General features: G+C 41.4%; 2 protein-coding genes across 6 annotated transcripts in view; both read right to left on the reverse strand.

The window, feature by feature from the left end:
• Positions 1-10,905, reverse strand: part of LOC128684978 (uncharacterized) — an 83,809-nt gene extending 72,904 nt beyond the window's left edge. For all 5 annotated transcript variants that reach the window (XM_070100463.1, XM_070100467.1, XM_070100459.1 and 2 more), the window contains exon 1: positions 10,684-10,905. Coding sequence is in view for 3 of the 5 variants with exons in the window: in XM_070100459.1 (XP_069956560.1) it covers positions 10,684-10,707 (24 nt within the window). In the remaining 2 variants the exon portion in view is untranslated. The remainder of the gene's footprint in view (positions 1-10,683) is intronic.
• The window catches only part of mbt (serine/threonine-protein kinase PAK mbt), a 558,896-nt gene that overhangs the window by 322,932 nt on the left and 211,609 nt on the right, over positions 1-24,355 (reverse strand). The window lies entirely within an intron of this gene.

Here is a 24,355-nt window from a genome sequence, read left to right on the forward strand (position 1 = left end):
GTACAACAAGCCTGTACATCACTTGTACAACAAGCCTGTACAACACTTGTACAACAAGCCTGTGTAACACTTGTACAACAAGCCTGTGCAACACTTGTACAACAAGCCTGTGCAACACTTGTACAACAAGCCTGTACAACACTTGTACAACAAGCCTGTACATCACTTGTACAACAAGCCTGTACAACACTTGTACAACAAGCCTGTACAACACTTGTACAACAAGCCTGTACAACACTTGTACAACAAGCCTGTACAACACTTGTACAACAAACCTGTACAACACTTGTACAACAAGCCTGTACATCACTTGTACAACAAGCCTGTACAACACTTGTACAACAAGCCTGTACAACACTTGTACAACAAGCCTGTACAACACTTGTACAACAAGCCTGTACAACACTTGTGCAACAAACCTGTACAACACTTGTACAACAAGCCTGTACATCACTTGTACAACAAGCCTGTACAACACTTGTACAACAAGCCTGTACAACACTTGTACAACAAGCCTGTACAACACTTGTACAACAGGCCTGTACAACACTTGTACAACAAGCCTGTACATCACTTGTACAACAAGCCTGTACATCACTTGTACAACAAGCCTGTACAACACTTGTACAACAAGCCTGTACAACACTTGTACAACAAGCCTGTACAACACTTGTACAACAAGCCTGTACAACACTTGTACAACAAGCCTGTACAACACTTGTACAACAAGCCTGTACAACACTTGTACAACAAGCCTGTACAACACTTGTACAACAAGCCTGTACATCACTTGTACAACAAGCCTGTGCAACACTTGTACAACAAGCCTGTACAACACTTGTACAACAAGCCTGTACAACACTTGTACAACAAGCCTGTACAACACTTGTACAACAAGCCTGTACATCACTTGTACAACAAGCCTGTACAACACTTGTACAACAAGCCTGTACATCACTTGTACAACAAGCCTGTACAACACTTGTACAACAAGCCTGTACATCACTTGTACAACAAGCCTGTACAACACTTGTACAACAAGCCTGTGCAACACTTGTACAACAAGCCTGTACAACACTTGTACAACAAGCCTGTACATCACTTGTACAACAAGCCTGTACAACACTTGTACAACAAGCCTGTGTAACACTTGTACAACAAGCCTGTGCAACACTTTTACAACAAGCCTGTGCAACACTTGTACAACAAGCCTGTACAACACTTGTACAACAAGCCTGTACATCACTTGTACAACAAGCCTGTACAACACTTGTACAACAAGCCTGTACAACACTTGTACAACAAGCCTGTACAACACTTGTACAACAAGCCTGTACAACACTTGTACAACAAACCTGTACAACACTTGTACAACAAGCCTGTACATCACTTGTACAACAAGCCTGTACAACACTTGTACAACAAGCCTGTACAACACTTGTACAACAAGCCTGTACAACACTTGTACAACAAGCCTGTACAACACTTGTACAACAAACCTGTACAACACTTGTACAACAAGCCTGTACATCACTTGTACAACAAGCCTGTACAACATTATAATACTGCACTTGTACAGCAGGCCTGTACAACACTTGTACAACAAGCCTGTACATCACTTGTACAACAAGCCTGTACAACACTTGTACAACAAGCCTGTACATCACTTGTACAACAAACCTGTACAACACTTGTACAACAAGCCTGTACATCACTTGTACAACAAGCCTGTACAACACTTGTACAACAAGCCTGTACATCACTTGTACAACAAACGTGTACAACACTTGTACAACAAGCCTGTACAACACTTGTACAACAAGCCTGTACAACACTTGTACAACAAGCCTGTACATCACTTGTACAACAAACCTGTACAACACTTGTACAACAAGCCTGTACAACACTTGTACAACAAACCTGTACAACACTTGTACAACAAGCCTGTACAACACTTGTACAACAAGCCTGTACAACACTTGTACAACAAACCTGTACAACACTTGTACAGCAGGCCTGTACAACACTTGTACAGCAGGCCTGTACAACACTTGTACAACAAGCCTGTACAACACTTGTACAACAAACCTGTACAACACTTGTACAGCAGGCCTGTACAACACTTGTACAGCAGGCCTGTACATCACTTGTACAGCAGGCCTGTACAACACTTGTACAACAAGCCTGTACAACACTTGTTCAACAAGCCTGTACAACACTTGTTCAACAAGCCTGTACAACACTTGTACAACAAGCCTGTACAACACTTGTACAACAAGACTGTACAACACTTGTACAACAAGCCTGTACAACACTTGTACAACAAGCCTGTACAACACTTGTACAGCAGGCCTGTACAACACTTGTACAGCAGGCCTGTACAACACTTGTTCAACAAGCCTGTACAACACTTGTACAACAAGCCTGTACAACACTTGTACAACAAGCCTGTACAACACTTGTACAACAAGCCTGTACAACACTTGTTCAACAAGCCTGTACAACACTTGTTCAACAAGCCTGTACAACACTTGTACAACAAGCCTGTACAACACTTGTACAACAAGCCTGTACAACACTTGTACAACAAACCTGTACAACACTTGTACAACAAGCCTGTACATCACTTGTACAACAAGCCTGTACAACACTTGTACAACAAGCCTGTACAACACTTGTACAACAAGCCTGTACAACACTTGTACAACAAGCCTGTACAACACTTGTACAACAAACCTGTACAACACTTGTACAAGCCTGTACATCACTTGTACAACAAGCCTGTACAACATTATAATACTGCACTTGTACAGCAGGCCTGTACAACACTTGTACAACAAGCCTGTACAACACTTGTTCAACAAGCCTGTACAACACTTGTTCAACAAGCCTGTACAACACTTGTACAACAAGCCTGTACAACACTTGTACAACAAGCCTGTACAACACTTGTACAGCAGGCCTGTACAACACTTGTACAACAGGCCTGTGCAACACTTGTACAACAAGCCTGTACAAGACTTGTTCAACAAGCCTGTACAACACTTGTACAGCAGGCCTGTACAACACTTGTACAACAGGCCTGTACAACACTTGTACAACAAGCCTGTACAACACTTGTACAGCAGGCCTGTACAACACTTGTACAACAGGCCTGTACAACACTTGTACAACAAGCCTGTACAAGACTTGTTCAACAAGCCTGTACAACACTTGTACAGCAGGCCTGTACAACACTTGTACAGCAGGCCTGTACAACACTTGTACAACAAGCCTGTACAACACTTGTACAACAAGCCTGTACAACACTTGTTCAACACTATACCGAGCCATTACTAACTAATTGCATTAGAGACATAGCCCAATTAATCGTCAGTGTATATATTTTTTCCTATAGTTAAACATAACCTTATATCATATTAATGGTTTGTTTACAACACCGATAAGTTGGTGAGCCAGACACATCACCTGGGTATCGTTACTCACAAAACATTTCGCCAATAAAATGCCTAATTTTTACACATGTATCTTACTTATGAACATAAAATTGTATGTTCCCGCAACTTAATGCTAGGTTTTATTGTGTTAGGAGAAATAAGTAAACTCTTGACTCGGCTGTTAAGTCATGTGATGACCCACTCTTATGAATGACTCGAATATATGACCCAGACCTTTCTGTCACGTTACATGATGTGATATATTTTAAGTTTCTCCGGGCTGTGGTTCGTACGTCAGTTTACGTGCGGCCAGCAGTAACAGCCTGGTTGATCAGACCTTGATCCACCACGAAGCCTGGTCTCAGACCGAGCCGCTGGGGGCGTTGACCCCCAGAAACCCTCTCCAGGTATACTCCAGGTAAGACTTTAACGATTTTTATTTAATATATGTATCAGAATTCTGTAACACTGTGTCAGTTCCTAACACTGAAATATAAGTATACAAGTTCTTGGATACCTGGTATATCAAGAAAAGAATCTGCATAGCTATATTTCTATTTTCCTAGGAGAGGAGGGGTGGAAATCGAACGACATGGAAAAAACCTGGTTAGGCTAGGTAAAATTCGTCAGGACACAAGACAAATAGGAATATTTTATTACATAATATGGTACAGAAGATCCAAGAGATACACTATTGATATAAAGGTGGCACATACGGTACATGTTGTTACGTGTGTATCTCCGATTATAAGGCGAAAATCTCATCCAGCTCCTCAGAGCTGGGGCATGTGCCCAAAATACAGCAGGCATTACCCCTTTGAACAGATGTCTCCTGATGTCGGTCATCTGACTGACGCCTTCCGCTCGCTTTAAAAATTAATATTACCATATTATTGTCAATAAATTACAACACGCTGTCATGTTTATTGTGTTTCAGCTGCGCAGATAAGATTACCAGTGTTTAGGATATCTACATGTTTCTGCAGATTACTATATATATTTTGAAATAAGCCTAATTGTTATAGAGATAAATTGGCTATTATTGATTCAACTTTAGCCTAGGATAGAATTAAAAGGTCAGTGTTTATCTACTACATTTTGTTAATATGTCATCAAAATACTTGTTTGTTTGGTCTCTGGAGCTGTGTTCAACACTGGTTGTACTTGTTAGTGTTGTTAGTGCCGTGTGGTTGTTAGTGGCATGACTCACGAAAGGGCCAAATGGCTCCCCCCCCCCTTGCATGTGTAAAAAAATCACAATAAACAGGTGATATCACAATATACAGAACAACCACTGTGAAAAAATTGCGAAATTCCTCGATAATGTGAGAAATGACGAAAGCGATTGGAATTTCGCTACACACACACACACACACACACACACACACCAATATTCAATACATCTATTGAAACAGGGAGATTGCCTGAGGCATGGAAGACAGCAAATGTGGTCCCAATCTTTAAAAAAGGAGACAGACATGAAGCACTAAACTACAGACCAGTGTCACTGACATGTATAGTATGCAAAATCATGGAAAAGATTGTCAGGAGAAGAATGGTGGAACACCTAGAAAGGAATGATCTCATCACCAGCAGCCAACATGGTTTCAGAGACGGGAAATCCTGTGTCACAAACCTACTGGAGTTCTATGACATGGTGACAGCAGTAAGACAAGAGAGAGAGGGGTGGTTGGATTGCATTTTCTTGGACTGCAAGAAGGCGTTTGACACAGTACCACACAAGAGATTAGTGCAAAAACTGGAGGACCAAGCAGGGATAACAGGGAAGGCACTGCAATGGATCAGGGAATACTTGTCAGGAAGACAGCAGCGAGTAATGGTACGTGGCGAGGTGTCAGAGTGGGCACCTGTGACCAGCGGGGTCCCACAGGGGTCAGTCCTAGGACCAGTGCTGTTTCTGGTATTTGTGAACGACATGACGGAAGGAATAAACTCCGAGGTGTCACTGTTTGCAGATGACGTGAAGTTGATGAGAAGAGTTCAGTCGATCGAAGACCAGGCAGAACTACAAAGGGATCTGGACAGGCTGCAGACCTGGTCCAGCAACTGGCTCCTGGAGTTCAATCCCACCAAGTGCAAAGTCATGAGGATTGGGGAAGGGCAAAGAAGACCGCAGACGGAGTACAGTCTAGGGGGCCAGAGACTACAAACCTCACTCAAGGAAAAAGATCTTGGGGTGAGTATAACATCAGGCACATCTCCTGAAGCGCACATCAACCAAATAACTGCTGCAGCATATGGGCGCCTAGCAAACCTCAGAACAGCATTCCGACATCTTAATAAGGAATCGTTCAGGACCCTGTACACTGTGTACGTTAGGCCCATATTGGAGTATGCGGCACCAGTTTGGAACCCACACCTAGCCAATCATGTAAAGAAACTAGAGAAAGTGCAAAGGTTTGCAACAAGACTAGTCCCAGAGTTAAGAGGTATGTCCTATGATGAGAGGTTAAGGGAAATCAACCTGACGACACTGGAGGACAGGAGAGATAGGGGGGACATGATAACGACTTACAAAATACTGAGAGGAATTGAAAAGGTGGACAAAGACAGGATGTTCCAGAGACTGGACACAGCAACACGGGGACACAGCTGGAAGCTGAAGACACAGATGAATCAAAGGGATGTTAGGAAGTATTTCTTCAGCCACAGAGTAGTCCGGAAGTGGAATAATTTGGGAAGCGATGTAGTGGAGGCAGGATCCATACATAGCTTTAAGCAGAGGTACGATAAAGCTCATGGTTCAGGGAGAGTGACCTAGTAGCGACCAGTGAAGAGGCGGGGCCAGGAGCTTGGACTCGACCCCTGCAACCTCAACTAGGTGAGTACAACTAGGTGAGTACACACACACACACACACACACACACATATATATATATATATATATATATAGATATATATATATATATATATATATATATATATATATATATATATATATATATATATATATATATATATGTCGTGCCGAATATGTAAAACTGGTCAATTAGCAAAAACTCATTTAAAATTAAGTCCTTTCTAAAATTTTCTCTTATACGTTTAAAGATATATTTTTTTCATTAATGTTGATGTAAAAATTTATAATTTTGCATCAAAAGGAACTTAGAAAACTTACCTAACCTTATTATAACAAGAACAATTTATTTTAGCCTAACCCAACTAAATATATTTTAGATTTGTTTACAATAATTTAATACTAAACAAACACAGTTAAATATATTTTATTCGTTAGGTTCAGAATGATTTTGGCGAAATTATTGCATACACAAATTTTCACTTGTCTTATATGGCAAGATGAGCGTTGCTATTTAAGCCAAGATAGCAAGTTCTGCCTACTCGGCACGACATTAATATATATATATATATATATATATATATATATATATATATATATATATATATATATATATATATATATATTTTATTATCACACTGGCCGATTCCCACCAAGGCAGGGTGGCCCGAAAAAGAAAAACTTTCACCATCATTCACTCCATCACTGTCTTGCCAGAAGGGTGCTTTACACTACAGTTCTTAAACTGCAACATTAACACCCCTCCTTCAGAGTGCAGGCACTGTACTTCCCATCTCCAGGACTCAAGTCCGGCCTGCCGGTTTCCCTGAACCCCTTCATAAATGTTACTTTGCTCACACTCCAACAGCACGTCAAGTATTAAAAACCATTTGTCTCCATTCACTCCTATCAAACACGCTCACGCATGCCTGCTGGAAGTCCAAGCCCCTCGCACACAAAACCTCCTTTACCCCCTCCCTCCAACCTTTCCTAGGCCAACCCCTACCCCGCCTTCCTTCCACTACAGACTGATACACTCTTGAAGTTATTCTGTTTCGCTCCATTCTCTCCACATGTCCGAACCACCTCAACAACCCTTCCTCAGCCCTCTGGACAACAGTTTTGGTAATCCCGCACCTCCTCCTAACTTCCAAACTACGAATTCTCTGCATTATATTCACACCACACATTGCTCTCAGACATGACATCTCCACTGCCTCCAGCCTTCTCCTCGCTGCAACATTCATCACCCATGCTTCACACCCATATAAGAGCATTGGTAAAACTATACTCTCAAACATTCCCCTCTTTGCCTCCAAGGATAAAGTTCTTTGTCTCCACAGACTCCTAAGTGCACCACTCACCCTTTTCCCCTCATCAATTCTATGATTCACCTCATCTTTCATAGACCCATCCGCTGACACGTCCACTCCCAAATATCTGAATACTTTCACCTCCTTCATACTCTCTCCCTCCAATCTGATATCCAATCTTTCATCACCTAATCTTTTTGTTATCCTCATAACCTTACTCTTTCCTGTATTCACTTTCAATTTTCTTCTTTTGCACACCCTACCAAATTCATCCCCCAATCTCTGCAACTTCTCTTCACAATCTCCCAAGAGCACAGTGTCATCAGCAAAAAGCAACTGTGACAACTCCCACTTTATGTGTGATTCTTTATCTTTTAACTCCACGCCTCTTGCCAAGACCCTCGCATTTACTTCTCTTACAACCCCATCTATAAATATATTAAACAACCACGTTGACATCACACATCCTTGTCTAAGGCCTACTTTTACTGGGAAATAATTTCCCTCTTTCCTACATACTCTAACTTGAGCCTCACTATCCTCGTAAAAACTCTTCACTGCTTTCAGTAACCTACCTCCTACACCATACACCTGCAACATCTGCCACATTGCCCCCCTATCCACCCTGTCATACGCCTTTTCCAAATCCATAAATGCCACAAAGACCTCTTTAGCCTTATCTAAATACTGTTCACTTATATGTTTCACTGTAAACACCTGGTCCACACCCCCCCTACCTTTCCTAAAGCCTCCTTGTTCATCTGCTATCCTATTCTCCGTCTTACTCTTAATTCTTTCAATAATAACTCTACCATACACTTTGCCAGGTATACTCAACAGACTTATCCCCCTATAATTTTTGCACTCTCTTTTATCCCCTTTGCCTTTATACAAAGGAACTATGCATGCTCTCTGCCAATCCCTAGGTACCTTACCCTCTTCCATACATTTATTAAATAATTGCACCAACCACTCCAAAACTATATCCCCACCTGCTTTTAACATTTCTATCTTTATCCCATCAATCCCGGCTGCCTTACCCCCTTTCATTTTACCTACTGCCTCACGAACTTCCCCCACACTCACAACTGGCTCTTCCTCACTCCTACAAGATGTTGTTCCTCCTTGCCCTATACACGAAATCACAGCTTCCCTATCTTCAACATTTAACAATTCCTCAAAATATTACCTCCATCTTCCCAATACCTCTAACTCTCCATTTAATAACTCTCCTCTCCTATTTTTAACTGGCAAATCCATTTGTTCTCTAGGCTTTCTTAACTTGTTAATCTCACTCCAAAACTTTTTCTTATTTTCAACAAAATTTGTTGATAACATCTCACCCACTCTCTCATTTGCTCTCTTTTTACATTGCTTCACCACTCTCTTAACCTCTCTCTTTTTCTCCATATACTCTTCCCTCCTTGCATCACTTCTACTTTGTAAAAACTTCTCATATGCCAACTTTTTCTCTCTTACTACTCTCTTCACATCATCATTCCACCAATCGCTCCTCTTCCCTCCCGCACCCACTTTCCTGTAACCACAAACTTCTGCTGAACACTCTAACACTACATTTTTAAACCTACCCCATACCTCTTCGACCCCATTGCCTATGCTCTCATTAGCCCATCTATCCTCCAATAGCTGTTTATATCTTACCCTAACTGCCTCCACTTTTAGTTTATAAACCTTCACCTCTCTCTTCCCTAATGCTTCTATTCTCCTTGTATCCCATCTACCTTTTACTCTCAGTGTAGCTACAACTAGAAAGTGATCTGATATATCTGTGGCCCCTCTATAAACATGTACATCCTGAAGTCTACTCAACAGTCTTTTATCTACCAATACATAATCCAACAAACTACTGTCATTTCGCCCTACATCATATCTTGTATACTTATTTATCCTCTTTTTCTTAAAATATGTATTACCTATAACCAAACCCCTTTCTATACAAAGTTCAATCAAAGGGCTCCCATTATCATTTACACCTGGCACCCCAAACTTACCTACCACACCCTCTCTAAAAGTTTCTCCTACTTTAGCATTCAGGTCCCCTACCACAATTACTCTCTCACTTGGTTCAAAGGCTATTATACATTCACTTAACATCTCCCAAAATCTCTCTCTCTCCTCTGCATTCCTCTCTTCTCCAACCTTTACTTTAATCCACATAATTCTTGAATTTACACATTCATATTCTCATATATATATATATATATATATATATATATATATATATATATATATATATATATATATATATATATATATATATATATATATATATATATATATATATATATATATATCGTGCCGAATACGCAAAACTTGCGATTTTGGTTTAAATAACAACGCACTTCTTGCCGAATGGGGTTAGCTAAAATTTGTGTATGCATTAATTTCGCAAAAAATAATTCTAAACCTAGTAAAAATATATATTTCATTGTGTTTATTTATTATTAAATTATTGTAAACTTATATAAAATATATTTAGTTGGATTAGGGTAAATTAAATTGTGCTTGTTATAATAAGGTTTTTTTGGTACAAAATCATGAAATTTTTATATTAACATAAATTAAAAATATATATCTTTAAATGTATAAGAGAAGATTTTAGAAAGGAATAAATTTTAAATGAGTTCTTGCTAACTGACCAGTTTTACCTAGTGTAAGCTAAGATAGTTTCGGTGCAAAAAAACAAAAAAAATGGCACACGAAAGAAACCTACATAGTAATACACTGCATAACAAATTGTGTCATCGACACCATGCCCAGCCCTTCTAGGGTAGGGTAGGTGCCTGAGTCCTAGCCTTTAGCTCATAAGACTGTCATTCCCATTAGCCCCCTTGTGGTGGGGATGGCAGACCAGAGAGGCCTAGCTTGTGGCTAGGCCTGGGGACACTTGGTCCCAAAGATGAGGAGGTACTTGTGCCTCCTCCCATGGGAGACTTAGGTCTCAGACACTCCCTAAAGAGGGAGCCAAGGCCGGGCCACCACTTGGAAAAGGCCCGGGCCGGGAGAATACCGGCTAATCTTTAATAATAATAATAATAACAAATTGTGTGTTTCATGTGGGCTTCAGTAAATCAAAACCAAGCAACACACCTACCTGGTGGGTAGCAGTGTTCCCCATGTCTCCTGATCACCTTGGAGACAACATTTCACTCCGAATTTATTCCAAGAAAAAGTCGAGTGCACTCTGTACTCTCATGATACAGGCTGAACTTTCTACTGTATAAGAGAATAATCGAATAAACTCGACATTTGCACTATCCTAGAAACACATGCATAGTTCTGTGGTTAGTCTCATACTACAGTGTATGTTATGCAGCCGTAAACTGCTATCTTATCTAGATTAAGAAACTTCATGAAGTGTGAGCAGTCTGTAGTCGCTGATACTGTTTTGATAAGAATACTGGCTTACTGCGACAATAAGATTATATACACCGAGACGTGTTTGTATCTCAGTGTATATACACTGAGAGTTTACGTTAATCCCTATTTTATGGATTAAAACATTCTTGATGGGTAGTTTACAGGTTACATGGTCTTAATTACCCTCGTGCAGTTGATAGACTTTAAATCAGTTTAATGAGACATTCTGCGTAGAAATAGTACACAGTGAGATTCATTAATTTTTATGGAGTGAATCCCGAGATAACAATCCCCAATATAGATCAACGTGTAAAATTAACAACTCATTTTGCAGACTTTGCAGCTCAGTACGTATTACATCAGTGTTTCACTCGAGATGGGAAAATACTAGTTAGAAAAACTTCAACAGGACAACAGTACCATCTCAAATGAACAAGATTTCTCTACCTTCCTTAGAAAAGCTGACATTTCCGTAACAGATTAGATAAGTGTCCTTAATACATATATACGTGTGGTGCATATAGTGTACGTTACTATTACATTATTGTGTATTATTATTTTTTACTATTACATTATTGTGCATTATTATTTTTTTTTACTAGCTAATACCAGCTACCTCAAATACTTTTTACTTTTTAATTGCTTATAATTTTGTGTTGCAAGTCAAATCTTTCTCCAAATTAATGTTATTCATGGTTGCTACCTGTACATTTAATTCTGTTTACCACTACTTTTTTTAGTCTTTTTATATTGTGTGTGCAATTAGTGTATATTCCAATTACATTATTGTGTGAGTTCCAAAACTATCTTTTGCTAGCTAGTACCAGCTACCTCATATTTCTCTACTTTTTATAGTGCAATTAATTGCTCAACTTATTATACATTACAAATCAGATCTTACTCCCAAATCAATATTATATCATAGTGACTATCTGTCCATTGAACTTTGTTTACCATTACTTAATTTAGTCCCTTATATATTTTCTCCTTTATTTTAGCTTTATATAACTACCTCAGTTCATATATTCACAATTGTTAAAATAATCAAGGTGCTATTCCCAGGTGCTAAAGTGTAATAAGTTCACTATTTTGCCATTAAAATACTCCAGGTGCTATTGACTACCTCAGATGCTATTGATTTTGCTTTTAATACATTCTTTTATTATTATATTCATTAGCTCCTTTATTTTAGCTGTAAATATCTACTGTAGTTCATAAACTCACTTGTTAAAATAATTAAGGTGCTATTAGATACTTAAGTGTATAACTGAATTATCAATTCTGTAATAATCCCTTTTTCTTTCAAATTTTTACAAGTTTTAGATTAATCACGGAGTCTTAGTCATAAGTCTAGTTGTAGATTCAATATAAATCTTATATCATTTTACTCAGAAAATCTAGTTTGTAAAATTACTCTCATCCTATGATTACAGGCATAGATCCTGATGTAAACTTTTTACTAAATGAAATACACGAATCAACCAGTAACTGTAATTACTACACAGCAGACCAAGCAAAGACATTACTCAGTGCAAACAGTAACATAACCATCTTTAACTACAATGTCAGATCCTTGAGCAAACATTATGATGACCTCACAGCATTACTCAGTTCCCTTCATTCCAATATATCAATCATCACACTCACAGAAACCTGGCTTAAGCCTGATATTACAGATTTCTGTACCATTCCTGGCTACATGGCCATACACAACTGTAGAACAGACCAGCAAGGGGGAGGAACAGCTGTATACTATTCAAATCAACTCGAATGTATCAACAAATCTTGCACAAGGGACAAACATTGAGAATATATCATAGCCAAATTTAAATCAAAAGACCTGCAGAAACCCCTCACAGTTATAAACATCTACAGAGTACCACAGTCAAAAATTTATCACTTTAGTGAAAAACTAGGAAACATGATTACTGATGCACACATGAATAAAGACCACCTACTACTAACAGGTGATTTCAACATAAACATACTACGCGACCAGGACCCACAAGTAACCGAATTCACAAACACAATGACTAACTGCCTGTTGCTACCAGCAATATCTAAACCTACAAGAATCTCCGAGACAAGCATCTCCTTAATAGACCACATCTGGACAAACATCATATCCCCTTTAAAATCAGGCATAATCACAGACAACACTTCAGACCACTACCCAACCTTTCTCATAACTAATCTGGGCAAACTGCCACAAGACATTACTAAAGTAACCTTCAGACTACATAACGAGACAGCAGTTAACTTCATAGCAGCTATGAATAACATCGATCGGCAAAACGAGCTTGAAACATATACAGATATGAATGAATGTATAAATAATTTTCTAAAAAGAGCCCAAAGCCTCTATAACAGACATTGCCCCAGAAAAACTAAACAGATCACAGCAAAGAGACTGAATAATCCCTGGCTAACACCAAGCATCCTCAAATCCATTAACACAAAGCACAAATATGAAAAACAGTATAGAATGGGTCAAATAACTAGAGAACAGTCGAAAAATTACTCGTCAGCACTTACCAGCCTGATAAGAAGGACAAACAAATTGTATTATGAAAATAGATTACATAACATCAAAGGTGATATTAAAAAAACCTGGAAAACTCTATCTGAAATTCTTGGAACTAAAAAGTTATCTAAAAACAAAGCAATCAAACTAACAAAATCAGATGAACCCCAACTCACTCCAACCGAAACAGCAAACAGACTTAATGTTCTTCTCCACCATAGGAAAAAATCTAGCAAACAAAATACCAAGCACAAACGCCCGTCCATCAGACTACCTCATAGGAACCTACCCAAATACGCTATTCCAACCTCAACCGAAGTTATGCTCATCATAAACACCCTTAAAAACAAGGCAGGAGACATAAACAACTTGCCTGCTTTTATGTATAAAAAAGCTTCTCAAGTATTGTCACCAATTATTGCAACGCTCTTTAACAAATCCATTGAATCATCTACCTTCCCAACAATCCTCAAAATAGCGAGGGTCACTCCGATCCATAAAGGAGGTGACCAAGCTGACTTGAATAACTATAGACCAATATCTAACTTACCACTGCTCTCTAAAATCTTTGAAAAATTAATTCATAGACGGATCTATTCCTACCTCGTTTCACACAACATATTAAACCCTTGTCAGTTTAGATTCAGGAATAATAAAAACACAAATGACGCTATCATACACATGCTAGAACTAATATATACCTCACTTGAAAAGAAAGAAGTCCCGCTGGGCATTTTCATTGATTTACGTAAAGCTTTCGATACAGTCGACCGTGAACTACTGTACTCCTATGGTATCAGAGGCCACTCCCTCAACTACCTAAAGTCATACCTCAGTAACAGAACTCAATATGTGTATGCAAATGATGCAAACTCCTCCACCCAACCAATCACATAGGAGTCCCACAAGGAAGTGTCCTTGGACCACTCTTCTTTCTCATCTACATCAATGATCTACCGAATGCATCACAGCTACTCAAACCCATATTATTTGCAGATGACACTACATATGTATTTTCCCACCCAAACGCAGTCATACTAGCAAACACAGTCAATGTTGAATTACAGAAAATATCTGCCTGGATGATGACTAACAAACTTACCCTGAACACTGATAAAACCTATTTCATTCGGTTTGGAAACAAAGCTGCAAATGATCCAATTAACATTACACTAAATGGATCATCAGTCACAAGACTCACAGAGGAAAAATTCCTAGGTATCCACCTTGACAGTAGCCTTAAGTTCCGGACACACATACAACAAATCACCAAGAAAATCTCCAAGACTGTAGGCATACTATCAAAGATAAGGTACTACGTTCCACAATCAGCTCTCCTGGCACTGTACCATTCACTCATATACCATTCATTCATGCACAAATTCTTACATATGGAATTTGTGCATGGGGATCAACAACATCCAATCACCTAAAACCCCTAATAACCCAGCAAAAGGCAGCAGTAAGAATGATAACAAATTCCCACTCCCGCCAGCATACTCCACCAATTTTCAAAAGTCTGAATCTGCTCACCATTAAGAACATCCATACTTATGCATGTGCCTACTACATACACAGAACAATACACGCAAATATAAACCCCCCACTCAAACTTTTCCTCACCAACCTAAACAGGACACATGACCACAACACAAGACACAGATCTCTTTTTGATATACCTCGTGTCCATATCACACTGTATAAAAACTATGCACATAAAGGGCCCCAAAATATGGAATTCATTACCAGAAGATATTAAAGTAACCCAGTCTGAAAATCAATTAAGACTCTTCTCAAAAGCCACTTAATCATCCTAGACTAAATGCTAAATACTCAGCACACATTTACTCACCTATGTACTCCCACATCATAACGTCAACAATCACATTGAACCTTTTATACACTGTTGACAAGAATATAATTGAATCATTGTTTTTCACAAAAGCATTTTAAAATATAAATATATCTTTGTATTATACAAATTTTGATTCATTTATAATTAATATTCTACTGTACAACTATGAAATAATTACTTTCCTACTGTACAACTATGATATACTACTCCTTAGTGTTAAGTAGACTGTAAGCCAATAATGTTAAGTTGGTCCATAATGCCAAGGCATAATAGAGGCTCTCTTTGTATTGCAACCCACTATTGTATATACACAATCTCAATGTACTGTTTACAAAGACATTAAATAAATAAATAAATAAATTATACCTACGTGTGTAGGTGATGCGGGGTGGAGCGTCTTGCACATAATACCATGAGAGGGGAATGAATACATATATAATTTCTTGCCCGATATTATTATAACACGATTCATTCATTACCTGCAGGAATACATACTTCACTTAAACTAAAACTACATGGAAACAGACATTATGTAAGGTTACTTATTCGGAGAACACATAGCACTTTGGAGTACCTACACCGTTCCCATAGCACCTCCAATAATAACCCGACTGACCACAAAGCAAATCAGCCAAACAGCAGATCAGTCACTGGAGGATTGAGTGAGAGAGCACGTATCAGTGAGAACAAATCTGTCCCCAGTGGCGTTGATTACCTTTGAGACTTTTTCTTCCAGGTACGTAAGCCTATGACAACTCAACTCCCATGCATTACCTTCGAGGCCAGTCATAACTGTTCCACCTATCTACGTCACGCTGGCCTCATCTCAGCGGTAGTTAAACACTTCCCAAGACACATGGTCCCGATGTTTCCCACTCACTACCTCCCATTCCTTCCAAGGCCTAATCAGCCATGTTGTTAGGTGTCCAGGCCGGCTACCCATCCAGATATAAAGTGTTCAAATACCATTGTGTAACCTCGGTGGCTTTTTCAAGCACCAGTGTTACACGAAAATTAAAAAAAAAAACAATTTTTATCTCCCACTGCCAGAGGTATGTCACCCATTTTTTTATTCCATTATTATAGGTTAATTATAATATAAATAAATACATGTATATATAATATATTGCCCAAACACATCCAACCGAGAATAAAACTGATTTCATAGATGGTGCTAGTCAACATATGGAGGAATGCACAAACAGCAATGCAGAGGAAAGTTCCCTCTCTAACAGGAAGGTCTTCTAGGAGTAGTGTGTCAGCTGTGCGACCTGACATGGTCGTGTGCTCACACCCAAGGCTCTCGTCAGGGAGGGTCAGAATTTAATCCCCGAAAAGAGGATCGAACTTCCATCTTTCCAAACAATTGCATAACACTAGTAATTACTCATTTTTTCCATCCTAGGTGTTTTATATCCCCCTAAGGATTTATTGCTCCCCATGAATATAACACCATCGGCTGCTGAGCCAGTGAGCAAACCATCATAGGATTAAATAATTAATCCTCCAACACACTATAAATGATATACAGTACCGATAAGTTGACGAGTAAGACACATATACATCATCAGCAGACTTCATCATCGGGGCCAGGAGCTGTGAATCGACCCCTGAAACCACATATAGGTAAGGACAGAGGCGATCAGAGTACTGGAAATAATAGAAGCGGAGAGGTAAGTTTGAGGTGATTAGTCTATGAAACTGTTCCGCATTTGTCGCTTGACCCTCTGGAAGAGCGGTCGTGCGCAGAGACTGCCCCCTACAGTCAGTTAGTGTCACTTTGGTTTTCACAAAATGGCACAGCAGGGTCGACGCCGGGTGAACAATGTCGGCATTGAGGTGGTTCGTGGAGCTGTGTATGCCCATTCGGCTCAACTTTTACTGCCGGCGATCATCAGGGATACATATGGTATAGCGAATGAGGAGCTGTACAGAGTGGCTTTGAATGGAGCCTACAGGATCTTCGTGAAGTTCCGGAATGCCAGTGTTTACGAGGATGTCGTCAACAGATTTTAAGACGTTATTATGCCTGTGAATCCAGCTGTAACGGTGAGACTTCATGATGTGTCCCGATTTTTCACGTGGGTGAAAATTAGAAACGTGCCTTTTGAAGCTGATGAGGCAGACCTATTAGCTGTGTTTGAGAAATACGGGACTGTTCACCTGGCAACGTACGTGGAAGGAGGGCTTGTATGCAGGGATGCCTGAGGGTAGCTTCTTGTTGAAGATGACTTTGAGGCATCCCATTCCTTCTTATGTGCAACTGGAGGATTTCAGGATGCAGGTCCTGGTGACATATGCAGGACAACGATGCACATGTCGATTGTGTGGCGCCTGTGACAACATTGCAGTGCAATGTCCTCGTCGACGGGAAACACAGGAGATGGACCAACATCAAGAACCGCACTGTGGTGGCATGCCCGGTGGAGACATCCGGACGGAGGTAGATGAGGCGATGTCATCAGAGGGTGGGTGCTCCACGCTGCCGGGTGAGCAGGGATCTACCAGGCAGGAACGGATGACCGTGGGTCAAGTGCCACTTGGTGGAGGAGGGGACGAGGAGGTCACCTTTGATTTGGTGCTCCACGACCTGTTGGGAACCCCGGGAGAAGTCTCTGTGGAGGGCCATGTGGGCACTCTGGAGGCTGTTGAGAACCCCAGGCACATAGAGGTGGCCGAGTCGGAGACTAGTGTGGAAGCTGCCTTGCAGATTGGAACTGTAGTGACGGAGGTGCACGAAGCAGGCTTCCAGGAGGTTGTTGGGAAGAGAAATCGAGCATCTCGGAAACGGGCGACTACTCCTTTGGACATGGAAGATGTGCTTGCACCGGCACAGCATATGGGAAAGAAGGATTGGGCCGGTGTTGATGCGCATGGCCTTGGAGGACCCAGGGGTAAAGGACCTGTTAAAGGGGGCCCCAGGGGCCCGACAGAAGTCCAAGAGGTCCATGAGGGTGTTTGGAGGAATGGGAACAGAGGCTCAACTGTACATAAGGGTAAGCCTCTGCTCATGGCTTCAAGAGTCTCACTATAAATGTTAATGGTTTGACGAATGAATGGAAGTGCACTTGGTTTCGAGAATTTACAGTTCAGTGTGGTGTGGCTGTGGTGTTCGTCCAAGAACATAATCACACACCAGGATGCGAGTTGGTGATAAAGGGCTTTGTTGTCTATGCGGCTCACTTACTGCGTTTGAAAGGTGGTGTGGCAATTTTTGCATGGATAGATGCAGCGGAAATGGTGGGAGGGCATGTGCATGCAGCGATGGCGGGGTATATGGTGGGGCAGGAATTGGTAATGACTGAGGGGATGGGTGGGTACGTGGATGCTTGGTTTACTGATTACATGGGCAGCGTGGGTGTGAGTGAGGGGGCATTATAGGAGGTGGGTGATTGGGTGGAGTGTGTATTAGACGAGGGAGACAGGGCAACTTTGGGGGGTAAGGCCCCTGGTATAGACGGTCTGCCCAGTGACTTACATACAACATTGGGATATCTTGAAGGACTCTTTGGTATCCTTATTTAATATCATGAAGATGCGAGGGGAATTGGGGGTGTTGCAAGCAACCGCGAATGTTGTTTTGGTGCCGAAGGGTGTTAGTCAGTCAACAGCATGGGACTACGGTATGGTATCGCTCATGTGTGGGGAATACAAAATATTTGCGAAGATATTGGGTAATCGTTTAAAGAGGGTCATCAGTAAAGTAATCGTCGAAGGACAATATGGGGTGCCGAGGCGTTCTATGTATGAGGGGCATGGGGTCATCAGACGTTTTTATAGGGTGTGTGCATGAGAGTGGGGGGAGGGGTGTTAGTGATTGGTTGGGAAGCAGCATATGATAATGCTGAGAGAACAGCATTGTGGAGTTTTATGAGATGGCAGGGGATTGGGTAGGAAATTGTGCAATGGGTGCACATGTTATATAGGGGAGCAGGTATGTGTGTGCAGGTTAATGGGAGAGTGGGAACGTGTGTGAGGTTAGCTAGAGGTTTGCGACAGGGATGCCCTCTGTCCCAAATCCTGTTTGCGTGTTTACAGAACCCTTTTTACAGGGTGGTGGAAAGGTGCATCTGCAAGGGTGTGTGTGAAGTTGTGAGTGGTGGACGACCAGGTATCATAGGCTATGTTGATGATACAACGGTTCTTGTGCGTGGGAGGGAGGGGTTAGAGGGTTTGGGAAGAATTGTGGATGTTTTTGGAGCAGCGACAGGTATGAAGGTGAATATGGATAAGTCTAAACTTCTAGGATTGGGTGGGTGGAACGAAGGAGGACATGGGAGTGGAGGGGAGAGGTGGTGTGTTGTGGATAGGCTTAAGATTTGTGGGATTGTGTATATGGCTGATGAGGAGATTGCGAGGGAGGAAAATTCCACATGTGTCATGAATAAGGTGCTAGGGCGATTGAATGGGTTAAGGACGACACATCTTACTTTACACCAGCGGGTCATTGTGGTAAATGTGCTTCTGTTTAGCAAAATATGGCATGTGGCCACAGTGTATCCATTGGTGTATGGGGATGTTTGGAGGCTGTTGGGTAAAGTCTTTAGGTATATATGGGGTTCAGGGTGTGATTGGTTAAAGGGGGAGGTAGTGACACTTCCGGCAGCCAAGGGAGGACTGGAGTTAATTTCCCTGGGTAATAGATTAAAGGTGTATATGTTAAGCATTAGTTCAGGCGAGAGTGCAGGGAGGGGGAGGGTTGTGTAAGGTGAGAGAGGGCATTCAACAGTGGTGGAGAGGGAAGGACTTGTGGGATTGTGAGGCTATTTTGCGGGTAATTTTGCAGGCCAGTGCAACAACAAACGTGCGGGTGGGGACTGTGGAGAGGAAGGTTTGGCCTCAGGTGGCGGTCACTGTGGAAGGAGCGTACTCCATGTATGTGTGGGACGACATTTGGCGCCATTTGAAGGGGTTGTGGCTACGACTGCGTATGAGGGAAGTAATGCTTCGATTTCTACACGGGATCTTACCATCTGGGATGGTTTTACAGAACAGACGGATTCGGGAGGGTAGGATGTGTATGTTATGTGGGGAAGAGGAGTCCGCTTTCCATGTAGTCTACTTTTGTGAGCATTTAGAGGCAGAGGCGTCGTAAAGGGGGGCGGGCCGCCCTGGGTGACACCATTAAGGGGGTGACACCATAGAGCCTCTAAAGAAGGTAACACTAATGACCAAAACCATGCTGTAGCAACCTAAGAGAAAAATTCTTCGTTTCTATATAGCTTATTATAGGATTACATAATACAAGTAGGCCTATATAGGGAAAATCATTGATTTTGATGATGTGATAGATGATTTTGCAGGACTTAAGGCAAGGAAATGAAATATTAGATTCTTTGAGATGTTACCTGTACTCAAGGTTAAATCGGAACTAGTGTTTTTCTTTATTTTTCAAGGTTTTTTTTTTCATTATTGAAGATGAATAAATGTAGGATCTGTTGCCTATACTCAAAGTTTTATTTGAGTTTATGTTTCCTCAATATTACTAAGATTATTTATTTAATCATTAATAAAGTTTGGTTAATGGCCTTTAAACGTTCTCATTGCTAAGCATTAGTCACTGGTCATGCTGCAGTGATATAACTGGAGTTTACTACCCCTATCCCCCGCCCTTGGATTTCATGGGGGTGACACCAAAGATGCCGCCCCGGGTGACACCAACTCTAGCGATGCCTCTGTTTAGGGGTCGTGAGGGAATGGATGGGAAGGGAGTTTCGATTGGTGAGGAGGAGAGGTTGTCGGTGTTGAGGGCGTTAATCCTGGTTGTGGGAGGGGTGGAGATCAGGGTTCAAAGGGCGGTGGCATATGTAGTTGTTGATTTCGTTTATGTCATGGGCGATGCGGGAGACGACGGTAGGAGAACGGGGCAAGGCATTAGCAGCATCATTTTATAAAACTAAGTGTCGCAATAAGGAAATATGCGGGGGAAGGTGGGAGAGGGATTTTCCAGAGGGTTACAGGGATTTTACCTTGGAGGATTTGTGGAAGCTGTAGTTGTAAGGGGTAGGAACGGGCTGGTCTCCCAGGGGAAGAGACATATTTTAACTGTGAACGGAGTATGTTGGCAAAGGAACGAGTATCCGTTTGTAGGGAGTACGTGTCGTGTGGCTTGAGGGGGGTAAAGTTTTGCGTGTGGGGGTGATAGGCCTGTGAGTGTAAAGTTGTGGGGAAATGGTGTGCCTTTAGGTTGGGGTTGTGGTAGGCACTAGGTGAAGTTGTTGGAACACAACTTGGTGCATTTAAGACATAATTTACTATTTTTTTTTTTTTTGTCTAAGTTCTATGTGCGATATGTTTCAATAGTGCATGTAAAACGCTGCTACTTATGTAATGTATTTGCGGGCTCTCAGATTTGAGGCCATGCTGTAATGTTATACGTCTATGGAATTATGTAATTAATTGTTTCTGTTTTACTTCTAACCATATGGTATATTCGGTTTTGCTTGATGCAGCCAAATATTGTATTGTGTGTTGGTGGGACTCAGGAGGAGACCACTGTATGTACAGTAAGGGAATATCATAATTTTCTACTGTGAATCTTATGACCACCTTACTAGGTGGCAACGTTTAGACTGTGATTGTAGCTGGAATGTTCAGGTGTGGTTTGGTGTGTGTGGTGTGTGGTTGGAGGAGGGGGGGGGAATGTGGGCAATGTCGCTTGTGCGGCTTTTTATGTTTCTTTTATATTTCTCTTGCATAACCTATATTTAAGAACGCGGAAGCACTGTTATACATGCTATATGTATGAATTTTCAATGTGTAATATCGGTTACCTTTGTTTCTCAACTGTATTTGTTATATATACCTATATGTACCTATATACAACATGTGACTGAAGTTTTAAATAAAATATAAAAAAAATACTAATTTTTTCCATTCTAGGCGTTTTATACCCCCCCTAAGGATTTATTGCTTCTTCGTGAATATAACACCATCGGCTGCTGAGCCTGGAGTTTACCTGGAGAGAGTTCCGGGGGTCAACGCCCCCGCGGCCCGGTCTGTGACCAGGCCTCCTGGTGGATCAGAGCCTGATCAACCAGGCTGTCGCTGCTGGCTGCACGCAAACCAACGTACGAGCCACAGCCCGGCTGATCAGGAACTGACTTTAGGTGCTTGTCCAGTGCCAGCTTGAAGACTGCCAGGGGTCTGTTGGTAATCCCCCTTATGTGTGCTGGGAGGCAGTTGAACAGTCTCGGGCCCCTGACACTTATTGTATGGTCTCTTAACGTGCTAGTGACACCCCTGCTGTTCATTGGGGGGATGGTGCATCGTCTGCCAAGTCTTTTGCTTTCGTAGTGAGTGATTTTCGTGTGCAAGTTCGGTACTAGTCCCTCTAGGATTTTCCAGGTGTATATAATCATGCATCTCTCCCGCCTGCGTTTCAGGGAATACAGGTTTAGGAACCTCAAGCGCTCCCAGTAATTGAGGTGTTTTATCTCCGTTATGCGCGCCGTGAAGGTTCTCTGTACATTTTCTAGGTCAGCAATTTCACCTGCCTTGAAAGGTGCTGTTAGTGTGCAGCAATATTCCAGCCTAGATAGAACAAGTGACCTGAAGAGTGTCATCATGGGCTTGGCCTCCCTAGTTTTGAAGGTTCTCATTATCCATCCTGTCATTTTTCTAGCAGATGCGATTGATACAATGTTATGGTCCTTGAAGGTGAGATCCTCCGACATGATCACTCCCAGGTCTTTGACGTTGGTGTTTCGCTCTATTTTGTGGCCAGAATTTGTTTTGTACTCTGATGAAGATTTAATTTCCTCGTGTTTACCATATCTGAGTAATTGAAATTTCTCATCGTTGAACTTCATATTGTTTTCTGCAGCCCACTGAAAGATTCGGTTGATGTCCGCCTGGAGCCTTGCAGTGTCTACAATGGAAGACACTGTCATGCAGATTCGGGTGTCATCTGCAAAGGAAGACACGGTGCTGTGGCTGACATCCTTGTCTATGTCGGATATGAGGATGAGGAACAAGATGGGAGCGAGTACTGTGCCTTGTGGAACAGAGCTTTTCACCGTAGCTGCCTCGGACTTTACTCAGTTGACGACTACTCTCTGTGTTCTGTTAGTGAGGAAATTATAGATCCATCGACCGACTTTTCCTGTTATTCCTTTAGCGCGCATTTTGTGCGCTATTACGCCATGGTCACACTTGTCGAAGGCTTTTGCAAAGTCTGTATATATTACATCTGCATTCTTTTTATCTTCTAGTGCATTTAGGACCTTGTCGTAGTGATCCAATAGTTGAGACAGACAGGAGCGACCTGTTCTAAACCCATGTTGCCCTGGGTTGTGTAACTGATTTGTTTCTAGATGGGTGGTGATCTTGCTTCTTAGGACCCTTTCAAATATTTTATGATATGGGATGTTGGTGCTATCGGTCTGTAGTTCTTTGCTGTTGCTTTACTGCCCCCTTTGTGGAGTGGGGCTATGTCTGTTGTTTTTAGTAACTGTGGGACAACCCCCGTGTCCATTCTCCCTCTCCATAGGATGGAAAAGGCTCGTGACAGGGGCTTCTTGCAGTTCTTGATGAACACAGAGTTCCATGAGTCTGGCCCTGGGGCAGAGTGCATGGGCATGTCATTTATCGCCTGTTCGAAGTCATTTGGCGTCAGGATAACATCGGATAGGCTTGTGTTAACCAAATTTTGTGGCTCTCTCATAAAAAAATTCATTTTGATCTTCGACTCTCAGTCTGGTTAGCGGCTTGCTAAAAACTCAGTCATATTGGGACTTGAGTAGCTCACTCATTTCCTTGCTGTCATCTGTGTAGGACCCATCTTGTTTAAATAGGGGCCCAATACTGGACGTTGTTCTCGACTTTGATTTGGCATAGGAGAAGAAATACTTTGGGATTCTTTCGATTTCATTTATGGCTTTTAGTTCTTCCCGCGATTCCTGACTCCTATAAGATTCCTTTAGCTTAAGTTCGATGTTTGCTATTTCTCTGACCAGTGTCTCCCTGCGCATTTCAGATATATTGACCTCTTTTAGCCGCTCTGTTATTCTTTTCCGTCGCCTGTAA

Source organism: Cherax quadricarinatus, chromosome 5 (assembly GCF_038502225.1).
Source record: "Cherax quadricarinatus isolate ZL_2023a chromosome 5, ASM3850222v1, whole genome shotgun sequence".
In the NCBI taxonomy this organism is placed as follows: Eukaryota; Metazoa; Arthropoda; class Malacostraca; order Decapoda; family Parastacidae; genus Cherax; species Cherax quadricarinatus.